The sequence below is a fragment of the Saccoglossus kowalevskii genome, chromosome 8 (assembly GCF_978046115.1).
Source record: "Saccoglossus kowalevskii chromosome 8, keSacKowa6.1, whole genome shotgun sequence".
NCBI lineage: Eukaryota > Metazoa > Hemichordata > Enteropneusta > Harrimaniidae > Saccoglossus > Saccoglossus kowalevskii.
Genome location: NC_140648.1, coordinates 27,618,526 through 27,635,671, shown reverse-complemented (window position 1 = coordinate 27,635,671; position 17,146 = coordinate 27,618,526). Strand labels below are relative to the sequence as shown.

General features: G+C 34.6%; 1 protein-coding gene across 1 annotated transcript in view; it reads right to left on the bottom strand.

The window, feature by feature from the left end:
* The window catches only part of LOC100328988 (fork-head box K transcription factor), a 64,301-nt gene that overhangs the window by 25,944 nt on the left and 21,211 nt on the right, over nucleotides 1-17,146 (bottom strand). The window contains exon 2 of the mRNA XM_002741988.4: nucleotides 2,284-2,475. Coding sequence (XP_002742034.1) covers nucleotides 2,284-2,475 — 192 coding nt within the window. The remainder of the gene's footprint in view (nucleotides 1-2,283; nucleotides 2,476-17,146) is intronic.

Genomic DNA, 17,146 nt, shown 5'->3' with positions numbered 1-17,146 from the left:
TAGGAACCTTCATGTTTTATTAGGGAAAGAAAAAGTCTCTCTTTGGTGATAAATACAAAATTAGTTTTTAAAGTGTTTGGAATTATTTCACTGCACATGCAGTACCGTTAAAATCCTATTATAAACCGCATACCTAATAGTAACCGCACCCCTGATTTCAGCTTCAGTGTTAAAGAGTTCTCAACAAAAATTGAAAACATGAAAAGTACCTATTACTAACCGCACCCCCAATTCAACAAGATCGTGACCGACTTTGTTTCAACCAGCTGGTACATTGTTCCTAAACTTATTCATTTGTTTCGACAATGTGCCTAAAAATATTCACACCTTTTTATTGTTCAGTAGTGTTAGGATGTCAAACACGCAGTGAAACTGCTTTTGTCTTGTGACAACTTTTGTCAATACTCCTTATGAATACGTTCGTGTGTCGCAAGTTTTCGACAATGAGCTGTTCTCACCGAAAAACTGTTAAATTCTTTTTCAATGCTCAGTTTATCTTTCGAAAACAACTAATTTCTTGATTTAAAAAAAAGTCATGTCGTTTTCCCATGGCAATCAAAGCCAAAAGATTGCACTACATTATCAGTAAATCGCCGTGCAGTCGGTGACCTGTCATTAACATATTTAAATGAACTAAGATAATTTGAACACGTGGGCACCATTAAGGATTTTGATTGGTTAATTAGTGACTTGACCTACCCGGTCAAGTAATGTCTCGTGTGCATTCAAACTACATAGCGGAAGTCGTGTCGCATCGATCGTTTACACGTGTCCGAAATAATTTGCTTACGATGAAACTAAGTTGAATTTTACTTGCATTTGATAACAATTCAACAAATTTATTTTTCGTGCGTTATTTTATAATAACTACTGAGTAATAATCAACAATTTCAACAGTTCGAAAACAAGTAAGTTATTCACTTGTGAGCCGAAGCATGGCCGGATTGAGTTGCCGTACCCACGCGGTACCGTACTTTTTTAGTGCCGTACCATAATCATTTTCTACTAAGCAATGCATTAATGTTTGTTTTTATTTGAAACTCCTGTCAGAATATACTTTCCATTACGAAGAAAATTAAAAAAATAAATGCATATTACAATAAATATACGAATCCAACAGGTTTTTGAGGCTTACTTTCAATAGATCGCAGCGAAGCGGTTGCTCTGCTATTTTTTTTTTCATGTGAACAGTTTTTTGTGACGTGACGCTTATCACTCTTCCCTGACATCTAAATTGGAGTTAGCTTATATTCAAAAGATTGTCTGGTGTATTGTTTGTTTTGTGCAAGTGATGTGGGGAAAAAATGACCACGCCCATTTAGTGATTGCAATATGTACCTAATATAAACCGCACCCCGAACTTGAGCTGTTGATCCCAATTTTTTATTTGATACATTGTAATATAAACCGCGGTTTATAATAGGATTTTAACGGTAATCAATTATTGCGCAGTCGTCCATTATTGTTGATTATAAACATGTGATTCAGAATTTTTGTCTTCACTCATATACAGACGAAGAAATCTTGAATCATGGAAGTGTCTATTTTTCTATTTACCATTTCCAAGAATTTGTACCGAAATTCTCTATGTGCTTTGATACCAGAAACTGGTTTTAATAATGAAGTCATGGCTGCTATATTTTCAGTGTGTAGTTACATGTATGCAATATTTTTTTTTTATTCCAGAGTTCTAATCATCCACAATTGCCACTTGTCCAGATAATGACAGTGAGAATCCAAACATATGCTGTTCACTGAGTATAGGTGAAGTGCAATCCTACTTAACGGTTACAAAAAACAAGCTCAGTTTGGACAATATTTTTTTTTCTCCAAATGCACGCGCGGGAATCGAGTCCCAAGCAACGATAACAACACACACTAAAAACGCAAAGGCTCATGTGTAGACACTTGTTTGTAAACAATGACACGCTGTGGCCATCTGACTGACTAATTGATTTGATGCAAAAGGGTCACAAGTATTTTTGCATAACATTTTTCATAAATTTCTTTCAAACATTTCTTCATTGACCGTTTAGACAAAACATTTCATGGGATCATACACCATGACAGAAAAAAAAAGAAATATTTTTATGTCATGGAACAGTTACTGACATTAAATATCACCGTTGTCTCTATTGATTTTTGTTGTGCGTGAGAGAATTGCAAATTCAAGTGCTGACATATAGTGCATTTAGCCAGAGAATGAATGAATCTCGGCATGTGAATTTGTCCTTCCCATTGATTCAGTCACGACACTACCAGAGACTGGTAGAGTACACTCACCTGATTGTCCCAGTTGGTGAAGGAAACGAATTACCAAAATCTGCATTAGAATCTGGAATGTTTATTCTCAACTCAGTCATCTGTTTCTTCTTTGGCGGGCTGGGTATCCCAGAATTTTGGGGCGCATTATGTTCATCTATTAGGGCCTGAAACATTATCTTTATATTGGTACTAGGAAATCGGAGAACACACCTGTGAAAGAGAACACAAATAAAAAATGAAATTAGCAAGCATATTATACAGGTTTATGTATAGAGTTTGACGAAAATGTATAATACTGTTTCAACTTCAGACAGACTTCTTTGCATGAAGAAAAGTATAACTCAAATTTCACTTGAAATCTTATATTAGGCATGGAAGAATAAGTGACATTTGGTCACAAACACCATAAAATCCCAAAGATGCACAAGTTTCACAACTGCAATTCTCCATGATTTCTTAGTTAAGTTTGAATCAAATGTACAAACAATGTAATTACCTACAGACAAGCAAAACGCTGGTGATACCTAAATGGAGTATTGATCAGTTTTTGTTTTTTTTAATATGGAGAAAATAATGCACATAGGGTCTCTCTCCCCAGGGCATTATAGAGCAGCCCCCTCCCCAATTTCAATAATGTAAGATAAACAGGAGAGCTTATTTATGACAACATTGAAAACAAAAGAAACAATATTAGCCAATATGTTCTGCTATATTCCATGGAACACTGGCACAACTATCATGCCAAAAATGACAAAATTCAAGTAAAGGGGCAATAATGAATCTATAATGTAAAGATACATGTATACATTAACGTTAAGTCTAAAGTCAGCTTCCAGGACAAACAAAATTTGTGAGAACCCTAATTTAGAAAGTGGACTGGGTCCTAATTAAAGATAGAGATACATGCAAGAATCAATGTGGGGTTTTTTTTAACTATAATTTTTGTTTTTAATTCACCATTATGCTAGAGGATACATAACTATTATATCAAAACGAAATTCACATTAAATCATGAGGAAATCTACATTAAATTTACGTATATAACTATATAAGATGATCAGTAATGGTTGGGCAGCAGAAAACAGCTTGAAGTGAAGCTAGTTTAGTTTGCTCCTGAATACTGATCGAGCTAAATAATCATTTTGGCTGGTGTTTTGTCAAGAAATAAAATTACATACAATCTAATAGAAATAACAATAAATATAATTGCAATAAACTCGGTTGACAATAAAGTTCCAGATGATAGTTGTTTTTCACCACAGGTATGTAAATAGAAAACTAACTACTAAATGTGCTTTTAATGTCTGCTTGAAAGTATTGCGATTGTAAATATTTCTAATATGGTTAGGTTTCTAATATGGTTTTAGTTAGGTTTCTAATATTGTTCATCTCCGAGACTGAAACTTGCTTTTCAGTGCCAGCACAAACACTGGTGACATGTATACAGGTCAAAAACTGCCCTTTTGAATGATGAAAGGTTAATCATCGGATAAACTGCAACTTCCTACAGACACAGAACAATACATATATGGAGATATACTTTCCTTACATAACATGAAGATAGCAAAGTAAGGGCCACCCGGGGTATTCATTCATTCATTCATGTCCCTGAACAGCATCTCATATGGCTTTCATTTAATGTAAATATGTTAGAAATGACGTGAATGACCATACAAAGAGTAAATAATACAAATATGCACAAGTTATTTATACAATCACAGAGGGACATGATGTCGTAGGTTAGAGTGCATGGCTATCGTTCTCCAATACTTATTTATAGAAAGAATAATATTCCAATTTACAAAGGGCAGCATAAATAATCTCAAGGCAAATTTTAGATTAACCCCCCCCCCCCAACTTTTTACATAACAGACATCAGGAAATCAGATGATATGGTTGGCCTATGGGAATAATAGTCAAAGGTCCCGGTTTCCTGTAACACACTATTTTTGTAATCACCTAGCCTTCCGCAGAAAAATATATCACATAGATGTCACTGAGCTTTCTCCTGACTTTTTACATCCACATCATACGAGCCATAAACCAATATTCTATTCCTGGGACAACAGGGTTGAATGAACTATTTAGCTATCAGCTGATATGCAAACCAAATGTATGGTAGAAGTTTTATGTAGTTTATTCAAAAAAACAAATAATTTGGCCTGGCCTCTGAAATGCTAAATATGATACAGGCTAATGTTAAACTCTACTGGCAAGTAAATTTGTTTAATTCTGACAGTGGTGATTTATAACAAACAATTATCTAGCCTTCTCATCCATTAGGTGCGCAATAATGAGTAAGATGCAGCAAGCCCATTTCTCAAGAACTATGATAACCGGAATGCATCTGGTACCTATCAACCAATGAGAATGCTTAGTTTTAATTTACAGTGTACAAAATTATAATATTGAAATGACAATATGGTACATTAATCATAATGGGTATATGTAGTATACCAACATTGTTCTTTACAATTATGGAAATATCTGGAAGTAGTTGGAGTGTTCAAATTAGTTCTGCTTTCAATGGTGGCATTGTGTAACTTTACAACAAACGCGCCATTGACATGCTGTGATGCTAATGTGACGTAACATTTCATAGAATGCTTCATTGAACAGTTCTCTAAAAGAAATAAACTAGCCACTAAAACAACATCACTTGCAGACAGATCCAAACACTTGGTTCATATCAGTTGCTTCTGTGTTCGATCATAGACCTTAGAAAGAGATCTATGGTTCAACATATAAAAACTATTGTGTACATTATCTGTTTATACAAACTACATTGACAGGCAAAATGGAAACCAATCATATCGTTCAATGTACTAGCACTGTTTACTGATTGGTATAAAATCAAATCATCCTATTCCTCAGAAACAGGGGTCATCTCTACAGGCAATACTAGCTTGACATTCAGAATGTCTAGTAATTGATTAACATACATGGTACAAATAAATAGAACATGCAAACAACAAACAAGGGCAGTTATGACCTCTACTAAATTAGGTCACTAAAGGTCACATTAACAACAATCATGCAAAAAAAAAAACTCAACTGCATTTGAATTATGCAACATTACCAGTATGACTGATAATGTGATATGCAAGTGTAATACATAATCTACTATCTACATATATGTATTTTAATAATCATAGTAATTAACTACTGGAAAATTACATTAATTAAATTTATTCATTATGATCACAATCTTCAAGATAATATCATGAAAACAGCTCCATGGCAACGAGAATGTAAACTGTATTGTACATGATACATATGACACTATAATGGTATTAATATGTTATTTATCATATTTTTATTTCCCAGAGGCGTGGCATTTAGAAAAATAGGACCAGACCAGACCAGACCAGACAGAACCTTCACTGCGTGTAAACAAATACTGTAAAACATGTCTTATTAGCTAAATAAGCTACGTTGTAATTCTGCTAATTAGAAAAGTAGCTAATTTAAAATAAAATATATTCTCACAATGTGATTGTTGATACTTTAGATAAATTATGATTCTATTCTCTACAATTGCTACATGTCTTTCTCTACATACAACCAGAGTATCTCTATGATGCAACAAAAAACAAAAATATTTCTGCCAAACTTTGACCTTGTGACCATGACCTTGTCATCATAAACAAACTTCTAAATCATGTTTACACCGATTATGCATCAGTAACACAAAGCAAGGTTCATATGCACTCGCTTTGAGCCCTTAGTCATGAGATAATCTGTTACAGCAAAGGATACAATTTTTTTATTCCAAAATATCTGAATTTGAAGTTATTTGTTTTCCGTTAAATTTAGAAAATACATATTCTATTAATTGACGTTGCTGCAGTGAACAGGATTCTATAATTGGCAGGTAGCAATTGAGCCTGATATCAACCCTCACCTTTAAGACTAAAAATATATAGGTCACAACCATTTTTAAGAGCGTGGCAGAACAATAAAAAGCTATACTGTTCAGGTTTTTCTGTGCAGTGTTTAAAATCCGAGGAATGTGATAATCCTCAATTTAATCTGGATTAGACGAGTAAAATATGGAATTATACCTGGTGTAAAATATAGTATGATGTAATTTAGTTCGTTTTTTTTTGGTAATAAATGTAGTAGGTCACATTCTGGGTCAAACTGGGCAGGCAATGGAATTTAGGCCCCGATTCAAAAATGTCTGAAAAATTAAAAATTGTTAATTTCGGATAAAATGCGAGTTCCAGTTTCAATACTTTCAAGAATCTATGAGGATATCGATAAGATACCAACATATATAACATTTGTCAGTAGATTTGGGAGACATCAAAGAACCAGACAATAACAATCACAGGAATCATCACTCTTACAGAACGCTTTACAAAAGATATCCAGATATAGAAAAGGCCACCATCAACTCGTAATGTAGGTGGGGTCAACAGGTTAATACAGAAAGCAGAAACCAAGGGGTAAAGTGTAGGTACGCATGCAAAACAAATTAATGTATATGAAGTGATGCATTCTGGGTAAAACAAGTGAATACATAAAACTGTCACCTGTCCACATATATTAAAGACAAATATAAAGGTTTTAACACACCACATATATGTATATAAATAGATCAATACAACTAAAAGACATAATTTTAACCTATTTTTTAAATTTATTTATAGTCAGCAAAACGAGTGTTATTTTGCACCTGTTTCTATGTCAACATGTACCATACTTCAGTAAAATAGCAAGGTTATTTATAAAATATACTGTTTTAGAGCCAAGATGCATTAATTTGCATATCATCAGCATGCATTAGCATATGGATCTTTGGATTCTCCCTAGAGCATTATAGAAAAGGAACCCTTTTGACAAAACAATAGCATAATTATCATAACAATAGACACAACTACTACAATATTAACATATTACATTTTTGTGTTAGCTATGATGAAAAGCTTTAATAGTATTAGCTTATGTAACCTATACCACGCAATGTATTAAACAACCATATCAACAGAATAATACTTTCTGGTTAATGAAAAAATGAACAAGTATTAATTTTGCCTGTAGTGCTTGTGAAAAGCTTTTGCGATCCACAGTGGGCAGCAATTTATCCCCGTTGTCTGTGTACGTACACACTTCGGGTTTGTCTTTTGTTTCCATTGAAATTCTAAAACTAATATGGAAAATTGAAATGGGTCTTTATTATACCTTATATAAAGAACAATGTTGGTATACGATGATTTTTTACATCTGTACATGTACCCAATCCAACAAGGAAGAAAAGCTGTCAATGCATAACATTATAGAGTCATGATAATAAATTCTAGACCATATTTATATAATTTTTTTTTTTTAAATGTTTTTGTGCCAGGCGACAGTTCCGGACATTGAATGTCGCTGTTGTCTCTCCTGACTGTTTTTCTTTTTTTTCTTTCTTTTTGTAAGTTAAAATTGAAAGTGCTAGTGCTGACATATTTTGCCACAGAAGTCATTTCCTGTTTGGGACTACATGACAGGGCTCAGGGCTGTGTGGCCATCTCCCTATCAAATGGCAATTTAATGCGCTACCCTGGTGTCAACCAGGCTCGGTCGAACACAAGCACCTGCGAACCTTAACCAAGGTTTCTCCAAAGCCGCATTCGTTAGTGAATGAATCTCGGCCAGTGAAATTGGCCTTCCCATTGAGTCTGTGGCACACTCACCCAGGGTAAGAGTCGACCCTTTTGATGTTCAGCCTAAGGAAGGATTTCAACTTGGGTCTACCGATCACGAGCCTGATGCGACAACCACTATGCTACCAGTGACTGGTTTATATATATATTTATATAATATTAATTATTATATCATGCGGCTTTCAGACAGATCTAATTTTTAACGATAGTTTTGCACTCTATGAACCAGTCAGTGTTAGAGCTTGAATTTTGAAATGCTTCTGACAGGCTGCACAGAAAATATATATTTACACACATACAGTTCACTACTTAGGGGATACCAAACTACATGATACCATTTACGCATGTAAAATGCTTTGTTCTAGAAAATGAGAGAAGCATGATAAATCATCTCTAGATAGATTATGCTGCATTACTACTTTACTACCATTTTATTACCATTGTTAGCATTAGTATAAACAAATAACATCCATTCCAGCAGTGTTGATCACTTTATTTTATCAAGAATCTACTTGTCACTGAATATCATAAATTGGATTTGACACGCGTAATTTATTTTCACCGACTCGTCAATGACTTGTTTAAAGTCAATTTAAACCAAGGAAGAAAAACGTGATTTTCACTGAATTTTATTTACACTTCTTTTATCTTGCACCAAAATTCTATTCCAAATGAAAATATCTACAGAATTTATGCCCATCCTTCTTCTCTGACTGCCTGTTTATAAATGTGCCAACACTAAAGAAAGTTGACAGACAAACAAATTAACTCATTTCAATTATCAATCAGAACACAAATGAGGCATGTCCAAAACAACGCAAAAAAGCTGTTTGATTATTCAGTTACTGTAGTAAATTTGCATTGTTTGCATTAGGGGATTATATTCTATACACACACCAATCTGCCATATACTAACAGAATGACAAAAAAAAATACATAAAACATTACATGAACACTAAGTTCTTCCCAGAATAATAAGGGTGTAGAACAGCATTTGTATTCAGGTATTTTGAATCTTATCTGAAAATACCATTATGGTCCTGTTTAACAGTGTTATATATACATGTTGACAATAGCTGTCAATGGCAGAAATGCTCGATTTTGATGAATTTTACCCATTATTTTAATGACCATCATTCGACCATCCTGAATTTGATCATCAAACATAATACATGTGCATATGTGCGACATGATGCATCTATAAATTTTGAACATGATTGGTCAAGGCATATCAGAGATATGGCTGCCAGTTGGCTATTTGGAATCCCATCTGAAAAACAAAATGACATGCATCAATCAGATCTCCCGTCAAGTTTGAACGGAATTCATCCATACATGACGTGGAATCTGTGTCCAGAATGACAGAAATGCTTGATTTTGATAAATTTTAAACATAATCAATGAAAGCTTAGAAAGAAGACACATTAGAAATTAATCCAAAATTACTTGTACTTGAGATACTGATGGAATAGCTGAAAACTAATTATGTAAATCAGGTAACTGATATGAACAGATTTGAGTGTAAAACTAATAAGGCCTGCGTAATGTTACATCTATGTACCAAGTTTCATTGAAATGTGATTAGAACAAGAAAATTAAAGCCGCAAGCGGCGTCACCGGGGCCCAAGCTGACAAGATTCTGTCACATAATTAATGTGGTCACATGTTAGACAATCAGGTAGCTTGAATTATCAGTAACATGAGGTCGAAATGAAGTTGGTACCATTTATTTACATGGTTTGGTTATCAAAATATGGTTTTCAGGATATATAATGAGCCATGTTCTTATGCACAATAATGAGATTACATAATCATATATAGCCATTTCTAATGTCAGTTACATCTTTCATTCAATGTGTTCATAATGACACTAGTTACATGTCCTGCTCTGCGACAGTGTTTTAGATATGACTGCTTTGCATATTAATGAGTTCACATGACCATATATGGTCATCTGTTATTTTAGTCAAATCTCAAGTTCACTGTTGTCATAACACAGGAATCATCTTCGTAACTACAACAGTGTTTGAGATATAATGGTTATGCATATTAATGAGTTCACATGACCATATATGGTCATCTGTTATTTTAATAAAATCTCTTGTTCACTGTTGTCATAATAACACAGGATTCATCTTCCTAACTGCGACAGTGTTTTAGATATGACTGCTATGCATATTAATGAGTTCACATGACCATATATGGTTATCTGTTATTTTAATCAAATCTCTTGTTCACTGTTGTCATAATGACACAGGATTCATCTTCCTAACTGCAACAGTGTTTGAGATATAACGATTACGCATATTAATGAGCTTACATGACTATATATGGTTATCTGTTATTTTAATCAAATCTCTTGTTCAATGTTGTCATAATAACACAGGATTCCACTTCCTAACTGCAACAGTGCTTGAGTTATAACAGTTATGCATATTAATGAGCTCATATGACCATATATGGTCATTTGTTATTTTAATCGAATCTCTTGTTCAACGTTGTCATAATAACACAGGATTCATCATCCTAACTACAACAGTGCTTGAGTTATAACAGTTATGCATATTAATGAGGTTAGAAGCCGCCACCCCATGGGTGCCCAGCCACGAGGCCTAACAGTGTGCTATTGGGGCAAAATTATGCATGTGATGACACAAATGCACATACAAAATTTGAAAGAAATCAGACTAATACAAAACATGTAGTTGCATATTTTCTATTTTCACAAAATCCAAGATGGCGGCCAAACCATGTGACTGATCAAAATAATATTATTTTTCTCATATGGAGCTAAGGCCAGGCATGGTAAATATAAAAACATCTAGTAGATTGGTTGAATCGTCTCTGAGAAACAAATACCCAAACTTTTGGTCAATTTTACTTAAAATCCAAAATGGCGGCCAAACCATGCGACTGATCTGAAATTTTTTTTAAGTTTCTGAAAGGGTTTGATACACAGATGCCATGAAGCAAAATTGGAAATAATCCCTCAAGTGTTGCCTGAGTAAAAAACTACTTCCTGTTTAGAAGAAATCCAAAATGGTGGCCAAACCACGTGACCAATCGTAATAACTTTATCAAACATAAATGGGATTCATATATAGAAGCTAAATACTACATATGAGAGCATTCTACTTGGTGGTTCTGAAGAAGAAGATTTTTAAGTGTTTTTGTCGTTTTTAGGAAAAACAAAATGGCGGGAAAAGAAACATGACCGCTAAAGTTTTTATTGCTGATATTTATTACACATGAGTTGTACTATATACCATAAAAAAATCTAGACGCCTAGACCCTCATAAAGTGGTCAAACAGCCACTTCCGGTTTTATTTCAATCCAATATGGCTGCCAAACTAATTGACCAATCAAAATTCTGAAAGCATGTTGCACCAGTTCACATTAGGGACTATCAGTATAGAACATTAACAGACCATTCCGTTCAGCGGTTTTCTCAAACATCTTGACGAAAAAAGTTACGGAAGAAAGAAAGAAAGAAGAAAGAAGATTAAAGCCGCAAGCGGCGTCACCGGGGCCCAAGCTGATCTATCATGACAAGATTTTGTTTCATAATAAATGAGGTCACATGTTAGACAATCAGGTAGCTTGTATTATCAGTAACATGAGGTCGAAATAAAGTTGGTACCATGTATTTACCTGGTTTGGTTATCGAAATATGGTTTACAGGATATATAATGAGCCATGTTCTTATGCACAATAATGAGATTACATAATCATATACAGCCATTTCTAATGTCAGTTACATCTTTCATTCAATGTCTTCATAATAACACTAGTTACATGTCCTGTTCTGTGACAGTGTTTTAGATATGACTGCTATGCATATTAATGAGTTCACATGACCGTATATGGTCATCTGTTATGTTAATCAAATCTCTTGTTTACTGTTATCATAATAACACAGGATTCATCTTCCTAAATGCAACAGTGTTTAGGATATAATGGTTATGCATATTAGTGAGTTCACATGACCATATATGGTCATCTGTTATTTTAATCAAATCTCTTGTTCACTGTTGTCATAATAACACAGGATTCATCTTCCTAAATGCAACAGTGTTTAGGATATAATGGTTATGCATATTAATGAGTTCACATGACCATATATGGTCATCTGTTATTTTAATCAAATATCTTGTTCACTGTTGTCATGATAACACAGGAATCATCTTCCTAACTACAACAGTGTTTGAGATATAATGGTTATGCATATTAATGAGTTCACATGACCATATATGGTAATCTGTTATTTTAATGAAATCAATTGTTTAATGTTGTCATAATAACACAGGTTTCATCTTCCTAACTCCAACAGTGCTTGAGATATATCAGTTATGCATATTAATGAGGTTAGAAGCCCCCACCCCTTAGGTGCTTGGCGACAAAACCCAGCCAAATGCCATTCGGTTGAAAGAATGCATCTCATGAGTAGAATGCGCATGTACAATTTTAGCCAAATCGAACCAATACAACACATGTAAATGCACAAGGTTTGTTTTCATAAAATCCAAGATGGCGGCCAAACCATGTGACTGATCAAAATAATATTATTTTTCTCATATGGAGATCAGGCCAGGCATGGTAAATATAAAAACATCTTGTAGATTGGGTGAATCATCTCTGAGAAACAAATGCCCAAACTTTTGATCAATTTTGCTTAAAATCCAAGATGGCGGCCAAACCATGTGACTGATCTGAAATCTTTTTTAGTTTACTGAAAGGGATTGATATACAGATGCCATGAAGCAAAATTGAGAATAATCCCTCAAGTTTTGCCAGAGTAAAAAACTACTTCCTGTTTAGAAGAAACCCAAAATGGCGGCCAAACCATGTGACCAATCATAACAATTTTTTCAAACGTAAATGGGATTCATATATAGAAGCCAAATACTACATATGAGAGCATTCTGCATAGTGGTTCTGAAGAAGAAGATTTTCAAGTGTTTTTTGCCGTTTTTAGGAAAAACAAAATGGCGGGAAAAGTCACATGACCGCTAAAGTTTTTATTGCTGATATTTATTACACATGAGTTGTACTATATACAATAAAAAAATCTAGACGCCTAGACCCTCAGAAAGTGGTCAAACAGCCACTTCCGGTTTTATTTCAATCCAATATGGCTGCCAAACTAATTGACCAATCGAAATTCTGAAAGCATGTTGCACCAGTTCACTATAGGGACTATCAGTATAGAGCATTATCAGACCATTCTGTTCAGCGGTTTTCTCAAACGGCTTGACGAAATAAGTTACGGAAGAAAGAAGAAAGAAAGAAGAAAGAAGAAATTAAAGCCGCAAGCGGCGTCACCGGGGCCCAAGCTGATCTATCATGACAAGATTCTGTTTCATAATAAATGAGGTCACATGTTAGACAATCAGGTAGCTTGTATTATCAGTAACATGAGGTCGAAATGAAGTTGGTACCATGTATTTACCTGGTTTGGTTATCGAAATATGGTTTTCAGGATATATAATGAGCCATGTTCTTATGCACAATAATGAGATTACATAATCATATATAGCCATTTCTAATGTCAGTTACATCTTTCATTCAATGTCTTCATAATGACACTAGTTACATGTCCTGCTCTGCGACAGTGTTTTAGATATGACTGCTTTGCATATTAATGAGTTCAAATGACCATATATGGTCATCTGTTATTTTAATCAAATCTCATGTTCACTGTTGTCATAATAACACAGGATTCATCTTCCTAACTGCAACAGTGTTTAAGATATAATGGTTATCCATATTAATGAGTTCACATGACCATATATGGTCATCTGTTATTTTAATCAAATCTTTTGTTCACTGTTGTCATAATAACACAGGATTCATCTTCCTAACTGCAACAGTGTTTAAGATAAAATGGTTATGCATATTAATGAGTTCACATGACCATATATGGTCATCTGTTATTTTAATCAAATCTCTTGTTCAACGTTGTCATAATAACACAGGATTCATCACCCAAACTGCGACAGTGTTTGAGTTATAACAGTTATGCATATTAATCAGGTTAGAAGCCCCCACCCCATGGGTGCCCAGCCACGTGGCCTAGCAGTGTGCTGTTGGGGCAAAATGATGCATCTGATAACACAAATGCACATACAAAATTTGAAAGAAATCAGACTAATACAAAACATGTAGTTGCATAATGTCTATTTTCACAAAATCCAAGATGGCGGCCAAACCATGTGACTGACCAAAATAATATTATTTTTCTCATATGAAGCTAAGGGCAGGCATGGTAAATATAAAAACATCTAGTAGATTGGTTGAATCGCCTCTGAGAAACAAATACCCAAACTTTTGGTCAATTTTGCTTAAAATCCAAAATGGCGGCCAAACCATGTGACTGATCTGAATTATTTTTTAGATTTTTGAAAGGGTTTGATACACTGATGCCATGAAGCAAAATTGAAAATAATCCCTCAAGTGTTGCCAGAGTAAAAAACTACTTCCTGTTTAGAAGAAATCCAAAATGGTGGCCAAACCACGTGACCAATCGTAAAAAAATGTTCAAACATAAATGGGATTCATATATAGAAGCTAAATACTACATATGAGAGCATTCTACTTGGTGGTTCTGAAGAAGAAGATTTTTAAGTGTTTTTTGCCGTTTTTAGGAAAAACAAAATGGCGGGAAAAGTCACATGACCGCTAAAGTTTTTATTGCTGATATTTATTACACATGAGTTGTACTATATACCATAAAAAAATCTAGACGCCTAGACCCTCAGAAAGTGGTCAAACAGCCACTTCCGGTTTTATTTCAATCCACTATGGCTGCCAAACTAATTGACCAATCGAAATTCTGAAAGCATGTTGCACCAGTTCACATTAGGGACTATCAGTATAGAGCATTATCAGACCATTCCGTTCAGCGGTTTTCTCAAACGGCTTGACGAAAAAAGTTACGGAAGAAAGAAAGAAAGAAGAAAGAAGAAAAAACCGGACAATAAGAATAGGGGCCTCGCCCTTCGGGCTTGGGCCCCTAATTAAAGCCGCAAGCGGCGTCACCGGGGCCCAAGCTGACAAGATTCTGTTTCATAATTAATGTGGTCACATGTAAGACAATCAGGTAGCTTGAATTATCAGTAACATGAGGTCAAAATGAAGTTGGTACCATGTATTTACCTGGTTTGGTTATCAAAATATGGTTTTCAGGATATATAATGAGCCATGTTCTTAATAATGAGATTACATAATCATATATAGCCATTTCTAATGTCAGTTACATCTTTCATTCAATGTCTTCATAATGACACTTGTTACATGTCCTGCTCTGCGACAGTGTTTTAGATATGACTGCTTTGCATATTAATGAGTTCACATGACCATATATGGTCATCTGTTATTTTTAATCAAATCTCTTGTTCACTGTTGTCATAATAACACAGGATTCATCTTCCTAACTGCAACAGTGTTTAAGATATAATGGTTATGCATATTAATGAGTTCACATGACCATATATGGTCATCTGTTATTTTAATCAAATCTCTTGTTCACTGTTGTCATAATAACACAGGATTCATCTTCCTAACTGTGACAGTGTTTTAGATATGACTGCTATGCATATTAATGAGTTCACATGACCATATATGGTTATCTGTTATTTTAATCAAATCTCTTGTTCACTGTTGTCATAATGACACAGGATTTATCTTCCTAACTGCGACAGTGTTTAAGATATAATGGTTGTGCATATTAATGAGTTCACATGACCATATATGGTTATCTGTTATTTTAATCAAATCTCTTGTTCACTGTTGTCATAATGACACAGGATTCATCTTCCTAACTGCAACAGTGTTTGAGATATAACGATTACGCATATTAATGAGCTCACGTGACTATATATGGTCATCTGTTATTTTAATCAAATCTTTTGTTCAATGTTGTAATAATAACACAGGTTTCCACTTCCTAACTGCAACAGTGTTTGAGATATGACAGTTATGCATATTAATGAGCTCACATGACCATATATGGTCATTTGTTATTTTAATCGAATCTCTTGTTCAAGGTTGTCATAATAACACAGGATTCATCATCCTAACTACAACAGTGCTTGAGTTATAACAGTTATGCATATTAATGAGGTTAGAAGCCCCCACCCCATGGGTGCCTAGCCACGTGGCCTAGCAGTGTGCTATTGGGGCAAAATGATGCATCTGATGACACAAATGCACATACAAAATTTGAAAGAAATCAGACTAATACAAAACATGTAGTTGCATAATTTCTATTTTCACAAAATCCAAGATGGCGGCCAAACCACGTGACTGATCAAAATAATATTATTTTTCTCGTATGCAGCTAAGGGCAGGCATGGTAAATATAAAAACATCTAGTAGATTGGTTGAATCGTCTCTGAGAAACAAATACCCAAACTTTTTATCAATTTTGCGTAAAATCCAAAATGGCGGCCAAACCATGTGACTGATCTGAATTTTTTTTTAGATTTCTGAAAGGGTTTGATACACTGATGCCATGAAGCAAAATTGAAAATAATCCCTCAAGTGTTGCCAGAGTAAAAAACTACTTCCTGTTTAGAAGAAATCCAAAATGGTGGCCAAACCACGTGACCAATCGTAAAAAAATGTTCAAACATAAATGGGATTCATATATAGAAGCTAAATACTACATATGAGAGCATTCTACTTGGTGGTTCTGAAGAAGAAGATTTTTAAGTGTTTTTTGCCGTTTTTAGGAAAAACAAAATGGCGGGAAAAGTCACATGACCGCTAAAGTTTTTATTGCTGATATTTATTACACATGAGTTGTACTATATACCATAAAAAAAATCTAGACGCCTAGACCCTCAGAAAGTGGTCAAACAGCCACTTCCGGTTTTATTTCAATCCAATATGGCTGCCAAACTAATTGGCCAATCAAAATTCTGAAAGCATGTTGCACCAGTTCACATTAGGGACTATCAGTATAGAGCATTATCAGACCATTCCGTTCAGCGGTTTTCTCAAACGGCTTGACGAAAAAAGTTACGGAAGAAAGAAAGAAAGAAGAAAGAAGAAAAAACCGGACAATAAGAATAGGGGCCTCGCCCTTCGGGCTTGGGCCCCTAATTAAAGCCGCAAGCGGCGTCACCGGGGCCCAAGCTGACAAGATTCTGTTTCATAATTAATGTGGTCACATGTTAGACAATCAGGTAGCTTGAATTATCAGTAACATGAGGTCAAAATGAAGTTG